Raw genomic sequence first — 23,816 nt, forward strand, 5'->3', positions numbered from 1 at the left:
GAGAGGGAGAAACAGAGAAGGAGAGAGGAGAATGGGGAGAGGGCCGGAGGAGAAGAGAAAAAAGATGTAGTAATTGTTGAGATGAAATGGGTTGACCATACAAAATGAATTCAGACAGTCATTTGTATGTGTGTGTGTTCTCTGTTTTTGTTTTTTTAGAAAAAAAAAGTGTTGGGTGTGCTGAATCCTCGGTTCCGCGGCCACTAAATTAAGATGCTCTTACCATTAAAAAAGACGAAATAAAAAAGATCAGAAAACAAACGCAGACAATCATTTTCGACATTTTGGTACACATTTTAAAAACGTTGTGGCGGATATGTTGACCATAGTACTCCCTGTTACACTTTGTAATTAAAAAGAAATAAAACGGAAACCGAGATTTATTCGATATTATTATTTCTTTAGTTTATTTGCATAGTTATTTTTTAAGTGTGTGCGAAATTAAATAAAATGCCTTGCTATGAGCCCCCCCCCCCATCGCGCTATCAGCCCCATTGGTACGTTTTTGTACAAGTTTAGATTTGAGAGTTCTTACTCAACCGTTGCTGCTATAGAGCCATCGAGGGCAGTAGGTTCAGACCACGTGACACGAAAGGGAACAGAGGCCGTGCGAAATGTCCCAAGGGATACCGGGCATGCGACGTTGAACACTGGTGGCGTTGTGTCTGTTTTCGAGAGAAGAAAAAAATATTATTTAAAGCAAATACGAACCAATAGCCTTGCTTGTATGGCACCAGCTCTAGTCCTTAAATAAATCTAGCCAGGTTCCTATCCCATAATGCAATATTCTAAGCAGTGTAGTTTTGTATTATAGGCCCACTTGAATGAAATACACTGAGAGCTCAATACACAGTCGTATCACAAAGTTAGCACAAGGATTACTTAAAAAATCAGAACATATTACTTTCTCTTAATATAATTATAGAATGTTTTATTTTCTGTATTACAAGTCTCTGCACCCCAAAAGTCTATTTTAAGGCCTCCTATTTATAACGCTAAATGAGAGACCAAACATAGTCGTTGGTCCTTCTTCAGAGTATGTTTTAGGTTCCTCCATTAGACCTGTTTATTATGATGCCATTCAATTTCAAGGATGATTCTCATCTAAGAACTGAGTAAAAATGTGTTATTTTTTATCTTGCTAGTTATGAATTACTTGGGAGGGGAAGGAGAGGACAGCTGAATTTCTTCTTAATTTGAGGTAATTTCCTTGTGCTCTACATGATGCTAAATGAATCGGTGTCACATACCCCCCCCCCCCCCCGAATTTCTAAAGTAACTCTTTTTTTCCACATAAAACCATTACATGTTTTTCTCATTTACAAAGAAAAAAAATCTACAGAGTTGCTTGCTTTTTTCACAGAAAGTCAGTAATTTTGTCACATGAATGATCATGAGATCAAGTAGATTAAAATACACCAAACAGCCCTTTAACCAAACTTAAAGGGATTGCCCGGGCTGAAAGTATTTATAGCTTAAAAACAGTCGTCATAAATATTCAGTAGGTGGGCTGATGATGTCACATCCCCGCTTGTTCTTTTGCATTTTATCATATAAAATTAGGTTTTTCAAATTTTTTCCTCCAAGAACTAGAAAAATTGGGTTGACAACTGAGTAAGTGTATTAGAAATGACTTGCTGAAATTTTTTTCATTATAAGGGAGACTTATTCACAGAAGTATGAAATAATGAAAAAAAAAATTATGCAATAACATACGAAAAAACGGAAAGTGGGGATGTGACATCATCAGCCAACCTAATGAATATTCATGACGACTGTTTTCACAAAATATTGCTAATCTTTAGAATTCAATAACTTTGTTATTTCTTATCCGATTTTGATGAAATTTTCGGCATTTTGCTAAGTGAATTCTACTCTATATATTAAGTCATAAAAACTTTCGGCCCGGACCATCACTTTAAGCGTTGAGGGTTATAATGTGATTTACGTGGCAGTTAGATTTTGATATCATTTCCTGATTATTATCATTGTGCTACTATATTCAAATCGCACATTTATCAGATGCATTCGACAACAAAGAACGAAATTTTTTATTGATCTTTAAACAACCTGGACTGGTTTCCGGAGCTCATCTCACACATCCGTCTCCATAATAGTCTGTCAGGATTAGGGTATTTTCAATTTTACTTTTTTCGCCATAAAAAACGAGCTGGTGAAACCGGAAAAATAGAAAGTTTGCTTTCATCCATGTGTACATCCAAGGATGGGGGTACAGGGAGCACGCAACCACCCCCCCCCCCTTCCCAGGCCAAATCTGATACATAAACATAACCAGTTTGAATTTGTACCCTCCTAGAAGTGAGTATTGAGAGCGATAATTTCCGATGTTTAAATGATGACTGTTTTCTTGTTTTGCTTTTTGTGTGCCCCCCCCAAGAAAAAAAATAGAAAGTGTCATCCCAACCTCCATATGGAAGGATGATTGATAGGAGAAGATAATCTATAGATTTTTATTTTTTATCTCTAAAATTATTCCTCGAAGTCATTATCATTATTATTAGATGAATCGGACGAATTGCAAGGTACAACATTGAAAATTCTCCTGTGGCTTGAATTATGTTTTCCCATTGGTAAAGGTTGATCATGTTGTTGGTATATCGGGGTCGATAAAACAAGCAATCTGTTAGTTTTCGTTGATGTTAATCATTCCCATTAACATACAGTACACTGTTAGAAAAGATTTTACAGAAGAAAAAAAAAACAGATTTTACAGAAAGTAACCAAATCATTCTGTAAACTGTTATAACAGGAAAGATTTCTTTATACAACTTTTCTAAAAATGTACAGAACAGGTCTGTTTAAAAAATCTGGGGGCAGTTTTCTTACAATAAATTTGTAAGTTTGCATACACCAAAAACCAATTATCTGTATTTTTTCACAAATGTATGTAAGATTACACAGTCATGACAGTGCAGTAAGATTACAGGCGTTCTCGAGACTCTGCTGCAGGATTTTTTTTGTTCGGGGGGGAGGGGGGTTTGCAGTAGAAATTCTCTAAGAGTGGGTAGGTTTCAGCCCCCACTTTCGTTAGATTGTCCCTTTTCTGATTTCTAATCAGATAACAGCGATTTTTATTGAGAATTTTCTTTCTCATAATGTATATATATATATATATATATATATATATATATGTTAAAGAAGAATAAAAAGAAGAAGAGAGAGAATTTTAGAGGAGAGAAAGCGTGAGAAAGCGTTGAGAATAGTGGGCCAAAAGGGACTTAAAAAATGAACAAGGAAAGTGACATACCCTGTTCTACTATAGGCGTTGCTCTTCGTCTTCTTCTTCTTCTCCTCCAAAATGCATCTAAAACAATGGAATAAAACAATAAATTATATTATGATATCATACTAATAAAAAGTAGCGCTTATATAACACATTTAGCGAGGATGACAGTACGATTTGAAAACATTATGTTTATGTTTGTGGTATATTAGTGATACATGCAATGCACGCACACAGTACACAAAGATATAATTTTGAAAATTACAAATAAAAAGGAAATTACACAAGTTAAAAATAAAACGAAATCAACTACGATACCAAATCAGAAAGAAACAAATGAATAATAATAATAATTAGACTTATATCGCGCCAAATCGAATCTGTAGAGTGCTCAAGGCGATTTTAGGAAATTATGAAAGTAATTAAGAATTGAACAGAAATGTTTTAAGGTAATTTTTGAAAGTTTCAGAAGTCAAGCACTGTTTGATGTTTTGAGGGAGGCTATTCCATAACTTAGACGATGAGTAAACAAATGATCTTTCACCCCAGGTTTTGGGAACTTTGGGGGGTAACAAGAGAATTGGAAAAGTAGGAACGTAAGGATCTTGAAGGGGTATAACTTTTGATCAGTGAGATAAGGTACTGGGGAGATGAGCCATGAGCACAATGGAAAGTTAAATCAACACAATCTTGAACATAATACGCTGTTTTACAGGGAGCCAATGTAAGGATCTTAAAATAAGAGTAATGTGAGTGCGCCTGGTGGATAGAGAAACGATGCGAGCGGCAGCATTTTGAAGTTTCTGAACTTTAACTAACTGAATCTGTGGTAGATTGAACAAAAGGGAGTTTCCAAAATCGAGACGTAACGAAATTAAAGCGTGAACCAATTTTTATGTGGCCAGTCGAGACAAGTATTTCATAATAAAACCAATATTTCGCAATTGGTAGCGAACTGATCTACGAATAAAAGAAATGTGACTCGACATTGTCATGTGAGAATCAAAAACTATACCGAGATTGCGACAAGAATTTGACAAATTTACAGTGAGGCCAGAAAATGAGATGGAGTCGATGTGGATTTTACTAAGCTGTACTTTGGAGCAAAAAAGAAGAATTCCACATTTGGCTGGATTCAACTTATAAGAAAGTAAGAAGTCAGCTAATTGTGAACATCAACCATGCAACATTCAAGACGATGGATGGAACTTTCTGCAGCTAGTTGATCCGAATTAAAGGATACATGTACAAAACGAAACCGTCATGAAATGCAATAAGAATGAAATGAATCTAAATCAAATGAAGATCTGACAGTAGTTACCCCCTGTGAGAACAAAAATTTTAAAGCAAAGTAGAAAAAAGTCAAATAAAGAGGGGCCGCGGAAACGGGGAGATGGATTGGGTAGGCTTCAGCGGCTCAGCCCCCTTTCTTTCCAAAACCTCGTACAAACACATATAAATTATCATCTGATTGTGATATTTTTGCACGGTCAGCCCCTCACACACTCTTGGCTCAGACCCCTCCCACTTTCAAAACCGTTCCGCGGTCCTTAGTAAGTACCAACGGTAAATCCGGGGGCAAACACATTATCACGTCTGATGATATCTACTTGTAAATGATTTCGCCGAGGAAGTGATCATACATCTGATCAGTGGTGTCGGATGCATGAGGTGGGGTGAGGGCGAAATTGGGGATGTCAACACCCCCCCTGGTGCAGTGTGGTCTAAGGTGCCTGACTAGACGTTTGAAAATCCGTGGTTCTATTCCCGGCCACGGCACCTATGCACGTGAGCCAGGAATTTACTATACAGTGCTCTTTATCCTGCGTTCAGATGGAATGCAAAAATAAAATTCAATACTGTATATGCAGACTTGATATAGGTCTGCACGTGTTGGAAGATTAAAAAAAAGACCGCCCTAAAGTCTCATCTTAAATACCACAATCACATCACCTTTTGGGCGATTTCGATCTTGCACCCACATGAACAAAGGTGAACATACTATGCACCCAAGATAATGACGGAAGGGGGGGGGCAATAATGGGGAAGGAACCAGGAGCGGACATCAAAGCAACATACGGGAAGAAGGGGGGGGGGGGGGTAATTGCCATAGAAAGGTGTATTTGTGTGTGTGTACTGTGTAGGGGGGGGGGGTATAGAAATAATACAAGTGGAATGCCTCTGGCCGTCTCACCTGCATCACGCGATTCAACATAGCAGCAGTGCTGACTTTGAAAAACTACTATAACTCGCACAAGATGTTCAGTGATTCTTGGTTACTCTTATTTCCACATTTTATGAACTAGACCAATACACTTTACAGAGATAGGATGGTAATTCAACGAATACCCCAATGTGGTCAAAGTTCATTGACCTCACATGACCTTTGACCTTGATCATGTGACCTGAAACTTGCACAAGATATTAAAGGACAAGTCCACCCCAACAAAAACTTTATTTGAATAAAAAGAGAAAAATTCAACAAGCATAACACTGAAAATTTCATCAAAATCGGATGTAAAATAAGAAAGTTATGGCATTCTAAAGTTTCGCTTCATTTCACAAAACAGTTATATGCACATCTCGGTCGGTATGCAAATGAGGAACTGATGAAATTTCTCACTCACTATTTCTTTTGTATTTTATTATATGAAATATTTTTATTTTCTTGTCATTGTCATGTGAAATGAAATTTCATTCCTCCCTGAACATGTGGAATTCCATTATTTTAACATTTTGTGCTTCAGGCAAGGAGGTCCTAATCGTTCAAATTCGTAAAAATTGAAATATTGTATAGGCCTATTTCAAACAATAAAAAACAAAAGAAATAGTGAGTGAGTGACATCATCGACTCTCTCATTTGGATGTAACTGGCTCGTTCATATAACTATTTTGTTCAAAATAAGCGAAACTTTGAAATGTCATAACTTTCTTAGTTTACATCCGATTTTGATGAAATTTTCAGAATTGTGCTTATCTGATTTTTCTCTATTGATTCAAATTAACATTTTTCTGAGGTGGACTTGACCTTTAAGTGATACTTGATTACTCTTATGTCCAAGTTTCAAAAGTCAGATCAATAAACTTGCGAAGTTATGATGGTAATTCAACAGATACCCCCATTATGGCCAAAGTTCATTGACCTTTGACCTTGGTCATGTGACCTAAAATGCGCACAGGATGTTCAGTGATACTTGATTACACTTATGTCCAAGTTTTATGAACTAGACCAACATACTTTCAAAGTTATGATGGTAATTCAACAAATACCCCCAATTCGGCCAAAGTTTATTGACCCTAAATGACCTTTGACCTTGATCATGTGACCTGAAACTTGCACAGGATGTTCAGTGATACTTGATTACTATTATGTCCAAGTTTCATGAATGAGATCCAAAAACTTTCAAAGTTTTGATTGTAATTCAACAGATACCCCCAAATCGGCCAAAGTTCATTGACCCTAAATGACCTTTGACCTTGGTCATGTGACGTGACACTCATGCAGGATGTTTGATGATACTTGATTAACCTTATGTCCAAGTTTCATGAACTAGGTCCATATATTTTCTAAGTTATGATGACATTTCAAAAACTTAACCTCAGGTTAAGATTTTGATGTTGATTCCCCCAACATGGTCTAAGTTCATTGACCCTAAATGACCTTTGACCTTGGTCATGTGACATGAAACTCTAATAGGATGTTCAGTAATACTTGATTACCTTATGGCCAAGTTTCATGAACTAGGTCCATATACTTTCTAAGTTATGATGTCATTTCAAAAACTTAACCTCAGGTTAAGATTTGATGTTGACGCCGCCGCCGCCGTCGGAAAAGCGGCGCCTATAGTCTCACTCTGCTATGCAGGTGAGACAAAAATGCTATTAACAGAAATTACTTAGGATCTATGCATTAGATCTACTTTATGCAAAGGTATGGTCAACTCCATAGCCTAGCCCTGTAAGGTAGGGGAAGGGTTGTCTCACCATCCCTCCCCCTCTCCACAGAACAAAACGTGGAGCTTACATTTTGGCAGATTTTTTTTATTTCCAAATTCAACGAAATTAAAGAAAAATAAGTTTGATCACCTTGCAGCATTGTTTTTTGTAAGTATTACACATCTCCCTCTACCCCTCCCCTCGAAAATTATGTGTGTCACTAGAAATCTTTGCAAAGAGGCCCTTTTCTCTTTAAAGTTAAGCCTCTTGGGATGCCCCCCCCCCGTCCAGCTCAATCCAGAATTGCATCTCGTGAGCATGCATTTCTTCACCTGGAGTAAAAAGGTGATTATTGACTTTGTAAAACTATTTTGGTACAGAAACATAATGGCGTAGACCTATACCATATGAATATTATATTATATTTATACTGTTATGTCGGTGTTATGTGTTCCCACTCCGTATGCGATTAAGGTATTATGAAAGTGTAACCTCAAAATGGCATAATGAAATAGCCGACAATCATTGGCTTGCAAATGGGGGCTTGGGGCCCCTCTCTCGAAACATGCTTAGAGATGTTTCACGGGAATAATGCAAATCTTTAAAATTCAAAAACTTCGTTATTTGTTATCCTATTTTGATCAAAGTTTCAGCATTTTGCTCTGAGAATTTTTACTCTATTTATTGCGATATAAATGTCTTCAGCCTAAAGCATCACTTTAAACTGTATTATCGGTTCTTTACCAGTTGCTGGCTTTAAAGCGATTGTATAAATTGAGTTACAGAGGCTTACATTAAACTCAACGGTAAAACGGTACCGGGTAATCCTATAGTGCAATCAGGAAGTAGTGACGTTTACTTGCAAAGAAATGGAAGAGAAAAACACAGAGAGAAAGAGAGAGAGGGAGAGATTGAAGAAATTGATCTGATCACTATCAGTCAGACTTCCGTAATAAAACGATAAAGACCAGGAATCAAAGGTGTGTGTGTGGGGGGGGGGGGATAATGGAAGATTCCAGACGGTCGGCTCAATACCACAATACTAGAACCCCTTTAGGATGCTATCGTGAACCCCATATGAAAAACAAAAAGTGAAAAATTTGCAACAAATGGCGGAGACGTCAAGGTGTAGGCCTAGTGGTTCTGACTCCCGTATCTCATTGAGAGGGTCGTGGGTCTAAATCCTACCCTAGGAATTATTTCCTTCAGCAAGAAATTCGTCCATATTGTGCTGCACTCACCCCAGGTGAGGAAAGTAGGGACCTGGCAGAGATGTATTCCACGGAACGCTGAGCCCGCGTAACTAGCAGCCAGGGTAGTTGCATTGAAGTTATTATAAAAACACTTACGAACTTCTGATCAAAATGTTAGAAACCATAAGCAAGTGTAATATCATTATATCCTAAAGAATCAGACAGATGTCAATTCAGAAGTAGCAGGTGTACTCTAGTCAAACTCACTCGAGCGTAAAACAGTACAGCTATAGGTTTTACATGCAGAGCTTATTCCTTGTATAGATAATTAGTAAGATCCATGGTGTATGTTATAATAATGCTTAATTAGTCAAACTTGACAATAGTCATTGCTAAACAGTTTTATCTATGGAGGTTAATCATATCTATCGGTGACATCATCTATACATTGTCAACGTGATGACGCATATGCAAAAGATAGGGTATTGACTTAAAAATAAACATGTAGGATTGGGTGAAAATATCCACCATACAATTCATTCATATTCTTCCGGCAAAACATCATATTGGCTTTCACAATTAGTAAGTTTTGAAACCACTCACAGGCAACGGGCTTGTATCTCGCCTATGGACGATTGGGGGCAGGGACTGCCATACGGGGGGGGGGGGGGGCATAGTCGCCCCTATGGCTGTATAAGTAGCGAAAAAATGAGGGGGAGTTAGAAATTTGAAAGAAGGAAAAAGAGTATGCAAAGAGAGGTCTGGGTCGTGTATTAATTAGCCTCGTATTTCAATTTCGAAAACCCCCGGAAAAAACCAAGGTTGACTTGGCATCCTCCATCAAAGGGCCGCGCCGCTGCCCGTTTACTCCCCCCCCCCCCGGCGATCACTGACTGCCAAATTATGCGCTCATGTGGCGCGACACAATTCCTATTGACAACTCTAAGCGTAATTACACGTATTAATACGCAATATCTTCTAATTTTTCTGACTTATGATCTTATGATTTTCATTACAGATCGAGCATACTGACCTTATGATTTTCATTACAGATCGAGCATACTGATCATAAACAAATAGGAGTAATGCTGATAAATTTGTTAACAAATTTTACAACAATGTTAACAGCTACTACTACTTCTTCAACCCACTATACTATATTCCTCTTCAAAACAACTCTAAATTTATGGGCAATTCTTATGTATTGTCTTTATTCCTAATTATGAAAACAGTAAAAAATGTGATAAATATCTTTACGTTGCTTATATACTGATAATGATCATGAAAATTATACTAATTCTATGATGATGATGATAACAACAACAGCAGCAATGATAATAATAATGAAAATAATGATGATAATGATGATGATGTGATGATAATACAAACTATTAAAATACTACTAATAATATATAATAAAAATCATTACATAACGGTAATGAAAACATTCATTACCTTCATCGTCATCAACATCTTCAACGACCATCATTATCATCATCATCATCATCATCATCATCATCAAATGCATCATCATTACCACCACCATGTTCGAAAACCTCTGTACGATTTATGCGAAAACACAAACCACAATATTCAAAATAATGTCAAACATACAGCCATCATGACTTGTCCATGGAGCTATATGAATGGAAGCTCCGTAATATATGCAGTCATATTCAGAAAATTTAATGTTCCATTTTACACTACCTGTTCCATGGTGATGCAGAAGCGCTGTAATCGCCAATATGCACAACCCCCTCACCAGAGGAAGTTTCATCCTGGTGCTGAAGTCTTTGACAGGATTCCAAAGTAAACAGATATCAACAGAGAACTGATCCAGAAGATTTTCTTGAATATCAAACGTATAGCAACGTGTAGAACTCTCCACAGAAGAGATCTAGTCTCCTCGTTTCAATCAGGGAGTTCGGATCCTGTTCACAGTGAAGCTCCTTTGGACTACTCAAATCTGAAAATTTCCAGCAAAAGCTTTTGTTGACCTCTTACTCATATCACGTTGCTCAGGTATTATCCTTCAGATATGTTTACATTAAAGTCACCGAACGAGTGAAATAAGAGGCAGTTGTTTAAAACCTGAGTGTATACAATCACCCTTCGGCGAGGCTTTCCTGCGAGACTGGTCGCTCGATGGATGGGCGGTGACTTCACGCTGATTGGTTGAAAGAAAGTATGCACGAACTTGTTTAGCCTATCACGTCGGTCGTTTCTTGATACATGGTTCCGCTTTCCGACAACATGCTCATCCAAGAGAAGAAAATAAACGCGAGTGGCTAACTGGTTTATGTTCGGTGACTTCGGTCGTCTCATCTTTCGTACTCAGTCTGGGAATTCCCTGGAGAAAAAAAAAATCCATTACCGTTCTTGCTTCCATCATCTTCTACCTGGCCCTTTGGATATTGCTGTCAGACTTTTCGACCATATTAAGCAGCGTTCAATAGGACATTCAAGCTTGAAACAGTCGGAGTACTCACAGGCAATGTCTATGGGATAGGGAACTAACTGTGGGCGGGAGATTGTTTATGTAAATCAGTAGTACGGATTGGTCGCCAAAAATTTAAAGCCAAGATTCGAAACTAAAGCTTCTGCAGAATAAGTAGAGGTATAATATACTACCTATTTTTCTTCAAATCAGCGAGCTTCACGTTTTCAATTTAAGAGATGTTTGCTGGTAAGAATAATATATATTTTTTCATTTCTTTCGCATATGCTTAAAGACATGTATCGTTTTTTTCATAGAATTATCTGATATTTAGTAATCACATGCTAACGAGGTCCGTAGGTGATCAGACTTACATTGCATGATTGTTATAGCCCACACTTTGCAAACATACCGCGCAAGTGTATCATCCTCATCAACCACCATCACCATCACTGTCGTCGTCATGATCATCATCATAACAATCTTCTTCATCCATCATCATCATTATCATCATATCAGCAACACCACCGCTACCATCACCATCGTCGTCGTCGTCGACGTCATCATCATCACCATCATCATCACCATCATCATCACATCCGACCCGGGCATCCGACCAGCAGCAGCACACCACCACCACCATGCGCCACCACCAGAAAACCTGTATGCGGCCATGATATGACTAGTGCTAATAATCATGATAATAGTGAGAAGTAGCCTACATATCCAGGGTCCGTGCCTTTCGTTGTGATATTTACATATATTAGATGTGGTATACTCTCGCTCTGTTGCTACTTGTATCTCCAAAAGGCCACGTACATTTAAAGTCAAATTCAGATTAAACTTTATTTCCACAATTAAAAAATATTCCTACACATCATTGGCATGATAGGAAGCACAACTGCTTAGGCCTATCTGTTATAGCCCCATATACTGATAACAAAAATCATTTCGCATACATGCTCAGAATATAAAAGATGCAACCTCGTCCCCATGTTGTCAGGCTTTATAGTGATAGTAGAAGCATAGAGCTATTATCTCTATAAGGTAGAAGCATGACCGGAAAAAACTTAAACATTGTCACATTCATGACAGTGGCGTAAAGATAAGGGAGGGGGCATGGGGCGCTTGCCCCCAGTTTTTAACGACCAAGAAAAAACGGGAAAGGAAAGAGAGAAGGGTGAAATATCATTTTCTGAATATAATGTCAAACTCTGTCACAAAATTGGATATTTGTAATAGAAATGTCGAATTTTTTGCTTGCTCACTTCGATCGCTCGCAGCTTTTTAGTAATTTTTTCCAGATGCTCCATACTTAGCCCCCTCAAATTCTTTGGCTCATGACACCACTGGATGGTCGGGTGTTAATATAATCTTTGACAGCTCCCATATACAGAATGGAATCTTAAAAAAAATATTTGGGAATAACTGTGATGATGATCGTAATAAACCAATAATGATGGTAATAATTATCATCATGATGATGAAACTAACTAACCTACTACTACTACTACTACTACTACTACTACTACTACTACTACTACTTCTATTATACCATTATTATACTACTAATAATATTAACTAAAAACAATGATGATAATAATAACAATGAATAATATTAGGTTTTTGTAGCGCATAACATCACAGCTGAGCAATCCAATCAGCTTATACCAAACAATGAATTTATATACCGAAGAATAGCAATATTTAAACCAAACATGTATCAAACCGTTGAGTGGATAGGTCAAGAATCTATTCATTTTATTTTATTTATTGGCTTTGACTTCTACACTCAAATAGTAGAACAGATACATGTGTAAGATATCTTTGCACTTGAATGCAATAGGCATGATAGGCGTGCATGTATGATAACATGAAAAATGTAGTCGTTATACGTAGAGAATATGAAACATGGCTGTTAAGTATGCAACTCCAGGGTGAGAATGATGTAAATATATATACTGAGCAAAATGCATCAGATTTCATCCAAGTCTGAAAACAAATAATAAAGTAATGTTGTCTTTGTTTCCAAAAAAACAGTTTATGCACGTCGTCATGAATATCCGTTGGGCAAACCGATGATGTCATAATAATAATACCAACATGCTACACTCTTAAAAATATTGGGTAAAAATGCTCCATGATGGTAATTATGTATCCAACCAACATTGGGCAATTCTTTTGGGCATTATTATTTATCCAGTGTGATGAAATTTTGCTCATTCTTAAGTAATTTCTGATTATTTTTTAACCTTACTGGACAACATGCTTCCCGCATTGGGTAAAATACCGCCCAAAATTGGTTGGATACATAACTACCCTCTTGCTGGTTAAAATTTTGCCCAATATTTTTTACAGTGTAATATCACTGCCAATTGCGTCCCTATATGCGCTCGATTGGATAGTAATAGGAGGTTTTCGCAATTACTACGGAGACACTCTCTACAACGCATCGATTCCTTTGACAATGCGATTAAAATCACAATGGAGAGCTGAGAGGCTTTAGTCGAAAGTTGGTTGACTGGGACTGCAGATCAGTCGAAGATTTGTACCGGACGAACAGATGCAAATATGTCGTTGTCCAGAGTCGAGAAATTCCGATGCTGTCCTGTTCCACCAACTTTTGACAAAAGCCTCTCAGCTCTCCACTGTGATTTGACTTGAAATTTCAAAGGAATTGTTGCGTTGTAGAGAGAAGCCAGGGTTACCCTGCCTGGTACCCATCTACCTCTCCTGGGTTGAGTGCAGCAAAAAGTGGATACATTTCTTGTCGAAGGATATAACGCCATGGATGGGATATGTCATGCCCCTACTTTTCCTTTTTTTAAATAGGCTATTACATGAAATTATAATTCCAAGATCATTCGAGACTCTTTCCTACATGATATTTATAATTTATTTTGTCAGTGGCTGGAAAAACTCTTACTGGTTGTTTTCTGGCGTGTTTTAATAGGCTATTACATGAAATTATAATTATTTCAAAGTGTGTATGTCTTGTCTGCCTTACATCAAAATAAATCTGTAACGTAGACATGGTACTGAGTCTGTGCTTGCAGATTTCTACCCCCCCCCCCCCCGACAGACATTCCAAGATCATTCGAGACTCTTTCCTACATAAATTTATAATTTATTTTTTCAGTGGCTGGAAGAACTCTTACTGGTTGTTTTCTGGCGTGTTTTATCATCCTTATGCTGGCAGGAAACAGTGGTAAGATAACCTATGTGATAACATCTTCCGTCTTTCCCGGATTCGATCACTTTCTGTATATAAATGCGGGGTCGAATGGGGATGATTTAAAGGCAAAGTGCCATTTGCAAGATGATGTAATATCATAACGTTATTAAAGGTCAAGTCCGTCCCAGTGCATGTTGATTCGAATCAATAGAGAAGAAATATAACAAGAATTACACTGAATTTCAGCACAATCGATGCAAAATAATAAGAAAGCTGTGACATTTTAGAGTTTCGGCTTATTTTTCACACAACAGTTATTATGCACAGCTCAGTGATATGCAAATGAGAGAATCAACGAAGTCCCTCGCTCATTATTTCCTTTGATTTTCATTGTTCGAACCATACAATTTTCTGTTTGTACAGAACTGACAGGGGTCAAAGTGTCTGAACCATGAAAAATTAAAAAAAATGTTAATGGTAATTCCACACATTCAAGGAGGAATAAAACATAAGAAATGTATAAGAAATAGTGAGTGGATGACCTTATCCGTCCCTCATTTGCATCATACCGACCAAGAAGTGCATAACTGTTAAGCGAAACTTTAAAATGTCATAACTTTCTTATTGTTCATCCGATTTTAATGAAATTTTCAGTGCTGTGTAGGATTGCCCCTTCGTACCAACTTCAGGTTTAATTAATCTCGTAAAGAGATACAACTGTAGAGCGTTCTCAGATGACGTCACAGTATAGGGCAATGTGAAAAACGTAAGCATCAGGCCATAAATACGATGATTTATGATGGTTTGATGTACAAGTGTTCACTATTTGCCCTGCAACATGTCTGCCCCAGGGAACGGTCAACGACCCCTGGAAGGTCCTTTCACTGTTGACCAGGATGTATTATAGCAACTACCATGGCAACGGCGCGGCCAAATACAAATAATGTTTACATGGCCGTAGTTATGACAATAATGACAAAGTTGCCGTATTTGCATGGACATGGAAAGAGGGGTGTGTATGTTATTTACGATTGGCAGCACCCCGTGGGGCCGGTTGGTATGCTAAGATGTCGTGATTTGACCACCCCCCCTTTTTATTAAACTCTTCAGTTTATTTCATCCGACCAAATCTCCTTCATTTTTAAGTCATAACTCTGTTACTTTGGCTTGACAATTTGTTTTATCTATTTTTTTCTGGACAACCCTCCTGCAACCCTAGATATTAAAAGTTCCCACTTTCCAGGGCCATGTATACACTCTTAAATATGATTGGCAACATACTGTCCATACAACAATTAGTCAAATCTTTATCAAATTCTGGGTAGTTTTAAACCAATAATGTGGGCTTCAGGTGAGAACTACACAGTATGGGTTGAAAACTACCCAGGGTTGGATATTTAACCAATTATTGTATGGACACTATATGTTGCCCAACATTTAAGAGTGTATTCGTAAATCTTCATGAAACGGAAGTCAGGAAGGGTTTTATGAAAACTTTCCTCGATTATGATTGGCCATGTTGGCTGAGAAGCGTCGATGGTGACCAACGAACCTCACATCATGAAACATCCAACAAATCCTTACGCGAAGCGCTTATCTAGTATCCGTCTTCCAAATGAGTGTGATTGATGCAATCAATAATTATCCCATAAACAAATATAAAATTCGATTAATTTCCAACAAGGCACAAATTATTATACAAATTTAATTTCATATATTTACAATTGATATAAATGATAATTACACATAAAAAGAAGCAGATTAAAAAGAATTTTTTAACCATGGAAAGAATCTTACTACAGCTAAAATCGATTAACTAAATGCTCAATAAAAATGATGATGCAACAAAATTTTTATTGGAAAACAATGAGAAAACAAAAGTTGAAAATCAGCGAAACACATAAATCACTATATGGAATCAGTATATGAAATTTGACATCGTATCTTTTCATATTTTTTCCAAGGAGGCCACAAAGAGAGATAACCTTCAAACGGATTTCTTTAAAAAGTTTAGGCTTCCTGAATCAGCACCATTCAAGCTGTGGTCGAAACCGGGTTTTATGTGCAGTTCTATTTAAGAACACTAAGGTGAACGAGTTCTCCTCAGCAACTGAAGATTGTTGCCGGCCATGCTGACAACAAGTTGACAGTTCGTATTTTATCCGAGGTCTTTTGATATGGTAAATCCGAGATACTTGCATCGACCTTGGATATTGGCCCGTTTGAAAATGCGAAGCTGTGCTATACCATGTTCGTTGTAGGTCCATGGTTGTACAGGGGCTCACTTCCATCATGGGGAAGGACCTTCCCCAGTCTTCTTGACTCTGTAAGTACCAAAGGACACTAGACCGATCAGAAATGGTTTGGTGGCCGTTTTGGTGGTCGTATTGTAATATGAAACATATTTTATGTTGATATCTACATAGATCACACCAGTTATCGGTAAAGTGATGCATATTGAGTTAGATGCCATAGATATACAGCAGAAATAAGGTGGCCCGATCACTAATTCCTGAGGTACCCCAGATTTAAATGGCATGCATCCAAGATAGAATACCGTTGCCTGCCGTCCATTTTATTACAACAGAACCAGGGCGCCTTGGGGAGCATTTCATCAACATTGTCGACAATTTGCCAGATCTGCCAACTCGCCTGGATTTTAGCTAGCTGAGAGGCAATGTTATACTATATGGTAACTGTGGGATAGAACAGGACTTGTAAGGACTTGTCCGACAAGTCCTGTCATGAAACGCTTCCCATGTGTCAGGTGACGAGTACCCCTCCGTCCTTCGATCTAGTCGTCATCAATCTTTACAGCATGAATCTCGAAATGATCTGGATTGGTAGTTAAACCATGGAGAGCAGGTAGGTCCATCGGAGCACCTTCTGGAAGACTGATGGCAAATCTCTTCAGGATGTGAGTGATGAAAATAAAGATGTTCATTCGCGCCAGTTGCTCTCCCGGGCAAACTCTCCGACCTATATACATAAAGAGAACGCAATATGTAAAGAAGTTCACGGTCAGCATTCTGGTTTAAAGTCACACTTTGTTCCCAAGAATGCACATGGCATTTCCATTTATTTGAATGCAGGATAAATGTGACTGTCGATTAAATGTCTTGCTCGTGGGCATAGGCATGATAGGTGCCTTCGCCGGGAGTCGAACCCTAGACTTGCAAACGTTTATTTGGGCGCCTTATAGGCCACTCGGCAACCGCACCACGATATACAGCTTTTATGTTACTTCCCATGACATATCAATCGTCGTTTTGGCATTAGTTTCGATGGCATGAAATCTACACACCAATGGTCCCTTTTGTAGAAAAAATTACATTTGTAGCAAGAACTTTTAATAAGAAGTATGTACATGTCAATTATACGATGAAACTCAATAATGCCACTTGCACTATGGTTGCGGGGGACTCCTTGAAATGGCTGGTATTTATTACGCAACTGGGGTCTTTTCTTGACAGAATCATGATCTGGACAATTCTTACTAATAAAGTAGGCCAAGGGTCTATGGCATTCAACAATTATTAATAAACAACCGCATTTAGGTTATTCAGGTTAGAAAACACGCTAACGAACCTCGACGTATTACTTAATATCTTGCAATCATGCTTTTATATATGAGAACTCCTTATGTTACTGTAAAAGAAATGAACGTCTGTATGTTATATTGGAATATTTACGGTCATATAGTTCTGTTCCACCTACCTATTCCAAAGAAGAGAGGCTCTTTCTTCATATCAAACTCCCCGGTTTCTGTCAAGAATCGATCTGGCTGGAATTCCTCAGGCTTGTCCCAAAGGTCAGGACTTTTGGAAAAATGAAATAAATTGACCGTAACCACGCCTCCCTTTGTGACGTCATACTCGCCAATCTTGCAATCCTTTGTGGCCACATGGGGAATAAGAATATCAACCACTGGTCGGAAACGGCGACATTCTGTGATCGTTGACATTGTCAAAGGCATTCGTAGTCGATCAGAGAATCTTGGAAAGTTGTCGTTGCCGATAACCTCGGATATCTCTCGACGAACTCGGCGTTGGGCCTCGGGATAACAAGCAAATGTATGCAAGATCCATAAGATATTTAGGACTGTTGGGTCTGTTCCACCTATAACCCCATCAAAGGTGCTCGCCAGCATGTTGGTGTCATTGAAAGATCGCTGATCATTCTGGATAGTAAAAGCAAGTTGAACAGGTTCATTACAATGTGTATTCGGCATGATGCCATCTCTTTAAAATAGGTTTACAATATACTTTTGAACACACCTAGATGATATTTTTTTTTCAACTCAGAACACAGAAAAAAAGTCCAAAGCATTGACAAATAAGGCCTGCCATAAGTGCCATTATTATACAATTTTACCATTCTTCGTCTATTTTGGTTCGGTCAAACCTCTGAATAATCAGAAATTGGGGCTGGGTCCTTCGGCATAATCTTGCTCTTCGAGATAGGTTAAGCAAAATGCATTTCTCGCTTCAGGGATAACAGCTATGGACAGGTGGGTTTGTTTTGTAGAAACAATTTAAAAGGTAAAGAATCATTTTCACCACATCCTACCTGCGACTCCCTTCTTGCCATTTCCTGGAGATACAGGTGCATAAAATCGGTAGTCTCCTGATTCGGATCGAAATTTATTTTGTGCTCTGCAATTCGTTTCTTGAGGAAGATCAGGATGTCTTTCCATGTTTCTGTCAAATCTTGTCCCGTTTTAGAAGTGCCAGCTGCGAGTACCGGGAGCACTGCTAGCAGTCCTCCCGGACCTAACAAACTGAAGAGGCGTGATGAGAGTTTCATGAATAGGATGAATTCAGGATCTCCATGATCATAATTCACCCCAGTCATGATTCTTAGGACCACGTTGTTTAGCGCAGCATGGATCATGTATCTGGGATCAAAGCTCTTCTTGTCCATCTTCTCCATTTCCAAAAGAACGCGTTGTGCTTGCTCCTCAACGAGTTTTTCAAACCTTTGAAGATAAAGAAAACAAGGGTGGGGGCATTTCATAAAGCAATTCGTGAGTTACAATTGGCTTTACGCACGATGATGACAAGCTCTTTTGCTGAATAAGATAGTAGCTCCTTGATAGGCTAGACCCCCATAGACCTTATTTTGCTCTGTTTTAACACAGGTGGGGGGAAACTTTCTATGATTCTTATTAAATCTTAACAAAAAGCAAACTTTGCATTCGAAGAATTGCTAACAATAACAATTTTAATCGTATAAGATCGGATTTCACCCGTAGCACATTTATCTCGTACAAGAAAGATTCACAAATCGTACGTAAAGACGTTCGTAATCTACGAACAGAGAAACACCCAGCTGGGAAATTATCGGATCAATTCCTCCATGAGTTACGATGGTGTGTTCTGCTTTTGATTTATCATGTTTATGTTTTCTTTTTATTCGTGGAGGGCTCCGTTGTAAAACAGTTTTTAACTGAACCGGACTACCCTCCACTGTTCTTTTTTATCGATTTTTGTTAAATAAAACATGAATATAATGATGATTCAACCAGATTTAGATATGTGAAAGAAATAATTAATGAAATCAATGCGATTAATGCAGGTTGACATCATTGACATGAAGTGAAAACAAGGTCAGTAAAACTATTTACAGACATCGTCATATTTGGGAGGATTTAGAGGTATAGATGAATACCGTTACAATCGAGAAGAATTACATTTGGTATTGAGTAATAAATTACAAATTCGTGTTAATTTTGCCATGGTCAGAGTCCTCACCTACTTTCAAAACCATTCCGCTGCCCCTGCATATCCCACCACATTTGACAGCTTCATTGAACAGGGAGGAAAGGGCCATGACAAAGCAATGAAGAAAGTTTTGCATTCTGGCCTGAAATCAGAATACAGGCGAGTGATCCGATGATGCCATCCAATCACTATCCTCTTTTTTTGTATTTATTATACTCAATTTCCAATTACTATACCTCTGGTGACAATGAGGGTCTTAACTTATTCATAGATTCATTGTGTTTTTATAAAGAATCAGACTATAGGTTAATGGAGCCTACAATTATTGTTTTCTATATCAAATGGTGAAAAACACACACACACAGTGGGTGCGTTAAATCGACTTCCCATTTCACAAACTGTCATATTTTTTTAAATTTTTTTTTATATAGAATGCTCTCTTTGGGCCTGATGTTGCCATCATAAAATGATGAAAAGTGGCCCATGACTGCCACATATTAAACCATAATTAAAGCACTAGTACAAAGTTTTACACCATGCTAATTGAATATAAATCAATACTATTCTTTAATCTGTCCATGTTGAGAGCTATTAAGGGAATGTGTTGACAGGAAGTGGACTCAATATCCGAGCCGTCCTTGGTATATACATAGATTGATGAAGAGAGGTGAGACCATGACTTTGTAGGGGTGGCTGCTGCAGTAGAGCGTTACAAACGGACATTTGGGCATAATTATGTGCATGTCACATAAGTGAAACTCTAAATTTCATTGATTTCTTATTTTACATTAAATTTGTTTAATTTTAAAATGTTGGCTTTGTGGAAAAAGGGAATAAACAGTTTGAGAAAACAGTATCACTGTGGGCACGTCCCAAAATTACCTTGTAGCTATATGTGAAATGGGGCTATCATGCTAGTTTGATTTTTCCCTTCTGTAGATTCATCTCAAATAGTATTTCGAGGGGTGGACCTGACTTTTAAGAAAAGAAAATCGTATACCTGACCCCGCCTAAAGTAGCATTCTTGAGGAAAGATACAAATAAACGACGCTGTTCCTGCCATACTTCTCCGCTACAGAACGCTATGCCTATTGAAGGAATGATAAAAGTTATGAGAGTTTAAAAAGTGCTGGTGGTTATAGTTTAGGAATAATTTCTGTACGTTATAAACAGATAAAACATATGGACGCCCCCCCAAAAAAACCTTGGAAATTATCTTATGCAGTTTCCCATTTGTGCTTGTAGTGTGTTTTATTTTATGTCATACATGGCCCAAAGTAAAACCATCTTCTCCTCCTCCCCCTCTTTTCCTTCTTCAACATCATCTACTTTTCTTCTTCATCTGCTGTTACTTTTTTCAATTCTTCTAATCATCATCATTATTATTCATCTGCATCACCACATCATCATCAATCACTTGGTTGAAAAATGGCCTTGTGCACGGAATGATGACAATTAGGACGTTCCACAGTTAAGAAGAAGTCCCTGTCATTTTCACTAAGTTTTGCCGAGAGTTACTTTTGTATCTATGTATTGTGAAAATGCAAAAAAAAATAACATAGGTTCATGCATGGAGGTATTATGGTTCATGTGCTTATTTTTTTTTCTACCCGGGTCTTCAAAGTCGTAAAATATGCGCATATGCGCAGATCATGATGCGCACAAACATAACTGGAACGTTCATCATGGCGATATATAAGATCTTTTGGTACATATATAATATATAAAAAGAGAACAATATTGCTTGGTGATGAAGAGGGTCGGTCAATTTCAAATAAAACAGGCCAGAATTTCAACCTCAGTGCCAAAACACTGGTGTTAATTTAACGCCGGCACGGCATCTATATCGAAAACACCAGGAGGCTGTTTCATAAAGCTGTTCGTAAGTTAAGAGCGACTGTAAGAACGACTGGTGTTCCTTTCTTACGCACTAAACCATCGCCTGTCGTTCTTATCTTACAAATAGCTTTATGAAACATCCACCGGGAAAGTGTTGGAACAACACCGGTTAAGAATCCAACCGATATTGGTTGAACACTGATAGATTAATTGATAAGTGTCGTTTCAATGCATATCTTGCGTTAGCCTAAAAAAAGCCGAAGTGGTGATGTTTCAACTCCTCTCTCACTGGCATTTTCCTATATGTATAGAAATCGGACTGGTTACACCGGCAATTTTTTTTTCAGTGTAGTTGTACAGGGCGTCAGGCTTACCAGCGTTGTGCGTTCCATGAAGCGTCTTTAGCACTGGAAATGGCAACTTTGCGGTCACGTGGGTGCTTGCTAGGATATCCCGTGCCATGCGGAAATCACTAACGACGTAGACCCGGGTGTTCAAAAGCTTGAAGGAAAACACAGAACCATACTTTTTTGTCCAATCATTTATCACCTGAGGAAATTGAATTAAACAAACAATTCATGAAAAAAATAAATTGTCGACAGTTAAGATACGAAAATATCAAATTTGACATACAGCACACGAAAAATAAACAAATTAAACATTAAAAACATATTAAATTTACATAAAGCAAATAATATGAAAATCAAGTATTTAGAGAAATAACACATTAAAAGTACATGAAGTTTGTCAAAAATAACACATGATAAATGATATTACATAAAACAAAATGCGTATGAAAAGAATGTGAAATTAGACAAATATATACAGAATAGCACTTTCTGTCGATACGGATTTTTTATGGTGATACAAATATCAATTAGGCCTAATAGAAATATCGAGTATCTGCTCAGATATACGGAGTATCTAAGAACACAGTAAATGATATGGAACAGCTGGGAGGTCTTTGTCGAAAATTGGTGAACCGGAATAACAGTTCCGTCCTAAATTTCCGAGCTGAAGAAAAATTGCAAATAAATTTTTCGCTTGTTCAGAAACAAGGACTAAACAACCGATTCTCAAATTTTTGAAAAGAAGATTTCTTTCCCATAGTAGGCAAATGAAAACACATTCCGATAACATTCAGTTCCCAGACCGGAAAGTTAGGATGGAAATATTGACTTGCGCATGCATGAATCTTTCTTGGGTATATATTTGGAAGTACAGACTGGATTGTAGCATAATTATCTGACCCTCTGGACCATGTATATGTTCAATCCCATATCAAGTAAGGGTCAAACTTGATTTACTTTTTTTCTCCAATACTTTTCATACGGATTACTTAGCGTGGTGATACATATCGAAAGTGGACTGAGGCCGGCGTCGGAGGCTGCTCGACTAATGTGTGTAACACCGGAACTTACACCTGCTAGGACCGAGTGCCCAATTGCACCATTGGGCACTTGGATTCTGTAGTTTGAAGTAACTAGGCGTCAAGTCAGCTTTGAACAGTCCTGCAATTGGCATATCCGCGTAACATTCCCAATTGGACTCAGACCCGCTTTACCACTGCTCTAGAAATAGCGAACAAAAGTTATATAGCTAGCAATAACAATGGTTACATGAAAAGTCAGGTGAGTCGTGTCGCGGCGACGTGAAGTCGTTTTAAGCCCCTTTCACAATTGACTTACGACCTTCTTTACGACCGCCTGCAACTGTTTTTTCTCGTTGTTGCACGATCAATCTCTTGATATCTTGCGAGCACTCGCAGTCGTTGTAGACGATCGCACGAACTCGAGGTGGTCGTGATTAGTCTCATCTGAACTTTGAAGATGTTCAGTTCAAAATCAAAATGTGATCAAATACGATCGATTCACTCGCATCAGATTGTATCATCGGTCTGGAGATGATCGTGTGAGTGTTGTTCAACGTTGTACGACTTGATGCGAGAGGTGGCACAACTAACTAGTCGCATGTCGACTTATGGTCGTTCAACACTTGCACATGTGCTAGCGACCTATAGAGATTAGTCTTTTTTCCTGTTGTTGCATGACCGATCTCTTGGTGTCTTGCGAGCACGATCGCACTAACTAGAGGTGTTCGTGACTGGTCGCATTTGAACTTTGAAAATTTTCAAAATCCAAACGTGATCAAATACGATCAATTCACTCGCATCAGGTCGTACCATCGATCGGGCGATCATCGTGTGAGTGTTAACGTTGTACAACTTCGTGCGAGAGTTGGTACAACTAAGTAGTCGCACTTACCGTGT

The 23,816-nt window shown here is 38.1% G+C and overlaps 3 protein-coding genes across 5 annotated transcripts in view; 1 reads left to right on the top strand and 2 right to left on the bottom strand.

Moving 5' to 3' along the window:
- Positions 1 to 10,286, bottom strand: part of LOC121426678 (P-selectin-like) — a gene marked incomplete at its 3' end in the record, with an annotated part of 34,163 nt that extends 23,877 nt beyond the window's left edge. The window contains exons 1-3 of the mRNA XM_041623051.1: positions 10,081 to 10,286; positions 3,269 to 3,325; positions 536 to 665 (exon numbers count right to left, since the gene is read on the bottom strand). The remainder of the gene's footprint in view (positions 1 to 535; positions 666 to 3,268; positions 3,326 to 10,080) is intronic.
- A 445-nt stretch (positions 10,287 to 10,731) lies between these two features.
- Positions 10,732 to 23,816, top strand: part of LOC121426122 (sushi, von Willebrand factor type A, EGF and pentraxin domain-containing protein 1-like) — an 80,430-nt gene continuing 67,345 nt past the window's right edge. The window contains 2 exon segments of the mRNA XM_041622289.1: positions 10,732 to 11,059; positions 13,950 to 14,018. Of these exon segments, the coding sequence (XP_041478223.1) occupies positions 11,050 to 11,059; positions 13,950 to 14,018 (79 nt within the window). The 5' untranslated portion in view covers positions 10,732 to 11,049.
- LOC121426123 (cytochrome P450 2U1-like) overlaps positions 13,950 to 23,816 on the bottom strand; it is a 28,529-nt gene continuing 18,662 nt past the window's right edge. For all 3 annotated transcript variants that reach the window (XM_041622291.1, XM_041622292.1, XM_041622290.1), the window contains 5 exons: positions 21,922 to 22,096; positions 20,709 to 20,796; positions 18,555 to 18,963; positions 17,703 to 18,165; positions 13,950 to 16,964 (listed from right to left, as the gene is read on the bottom strand). In XM_041622291.1, coding sequence (XP_041478225.1) covers positions 16,780 to 16,964; positions 17,703 to 18,165; positions 18,555 to 18,963; positions 20,709 to 20,796; positions 21,922 to 22,096 — 1,320 coding nt within the window. In that variant the 3' untranslated portion in view covers positions 13,950 to 16,779. The remainder of the gene's footprint in view (positions 16,965 to 17,702; positions 18,166 to 18,554; positions 18,964 to 20,708; positions 20,797 to 21,921; positions 22,097 to 23,816) is intronic.

Source organism: Lytechinus variegatus, chromosome 13 (assembly GCF_018143015.1).
Source record: "Lytechinus variegatus isolate NC3 chromosome 13, Lvar_3.0, whole genome shotgun sequence".
NCBI lineage: Eukaryota > Metazoa > Echinodermata > Echinoidea > Temnopleuroida > Toxopneustidae > Lytechinus > Lytechinus variegatus.